This window comes from Trypanosoma theileri (genome assembly GCF_002087225.1).
Source record: "Trypanosoma theileri isolate Edinburgh chromosome Unknown TM35_Tth_117_V1, whole genome shotgun sequence".
Classification (NCBI taxonomy): domain Eukaryota; phylum Euglenozoa; class Kinetoplastea; order Trypanosomatida; family Trypanosomatidae; genus Trypanosoma; species Trypanosoma theileri.
The window spans coordinates 20,322-21,313 of record NW_021639959.1 but is presented as its reverse complement, the minus strand read 5'-3'; the positions used below and the strand labels follow the sequence as shown (position 1 = coordinate 21,313).

Genomic DNA, 992 nt, shown 5'->3' with positions numbered 1-992 from the left:
AACACAACAAGGAAATCAGGCGCATCTGTCAACATATTGGATCCTTTTCGGTGCACCGTATCATGCATATTTGGTGTGTGTGTGTGTGTGTGTGTGTGTGTGTTGGACCTATTACTTTTTGGGCATCATCAATAAGAGTTTTTTTTCAATATATACTGCTTCGGCTTTGTTTGTTTTGCTTGTTGGTCCTTCACTCTCTGTGTGTCTTTCTTTGTGTGTGTGTGTTGGACCTATTACTTTTGGGGAATCATCAATAAGAGTTTTTCAATATCAATATACTGTGTCGACTGAGATTCAGTAGCTTCTTTTGGTTGGAAAAAAAAAATATGGATATGTGTGTGTCTGTGTCTGTGGATGTCGGTGCTAGTTGAGCCGTATGCTGGTCTGTATGTATTGATGAACAGTTAACGTGTAACACTTGTTTTACCTTATTCTCTCTTTCTTTCTCTCCTTTCCTCTGCACACAGTCTTTACAAGCTTCTCAGCGAAAACACACAGTTATGCACAATTCGTACACACGCGCCGTGGTGGGCCGTTATTCTCCGCACCCTCGGGTGCTCACACTGCTGTTGCTGGTGCTGCTGTGCTGTACGGCCGGGTGCCTCGCCGCAAGTCACCACCGCTGCATGCACGACCAGATGGCCCAGGGAAGCGAGCAGATGGCGGTTGTGCGGGAGATACCCCGCAAGGGGCAGGGCGCCGTGCAGGCATACGCCGCCAGTGCTGCCACCACCGAAGAGCCATGGCAATGCCGGCCAACTCAACGTGGTGCCAAGGTCCAGTACTTCGTATTGTCGGAGGAAGCCAAGAGCCAGCGACGTTTTTCTTCTGGAAGAACCGTTGGCCCTTAGGCTACGGCGTTATACAGCACCGGGGCCAGCAGCGTCATGGAGGGGTAGAAATATATCCAAGAAGGTCCTGGGGCACGTGTCGACGTGCTATCAGCAGTATCACCGGCGCCAGGTTGCTGCCGAGCCGTGGTGATGTAGAGG

General features: G+C 50.3%; 1 protein-coding gene across 1 annotated transcript; it reads left to right on the top strand.

Moving 5' to 3' along the window:
- Nucleotides 1-500: 500 nt before the first annotated feature.
- On the top strand, nucleotides 501-851 carry TM35_001171050 (uncharacterized protein; the record flags this gene model as incomplete). The annotated part of the gene is made up of 1 exon (XM_029031775.1): nucleotides 501-851. The coding sequence occupies one exon, from the start codon at nucleotides 501-503 to the stop codon at nucleotides 849-851; it is 351 nt and encodes a 116-aa protein (XP_028876935.1).
- Between the last annotated feature and the right edge of the window lie 141 nt (nucleotides 852-992).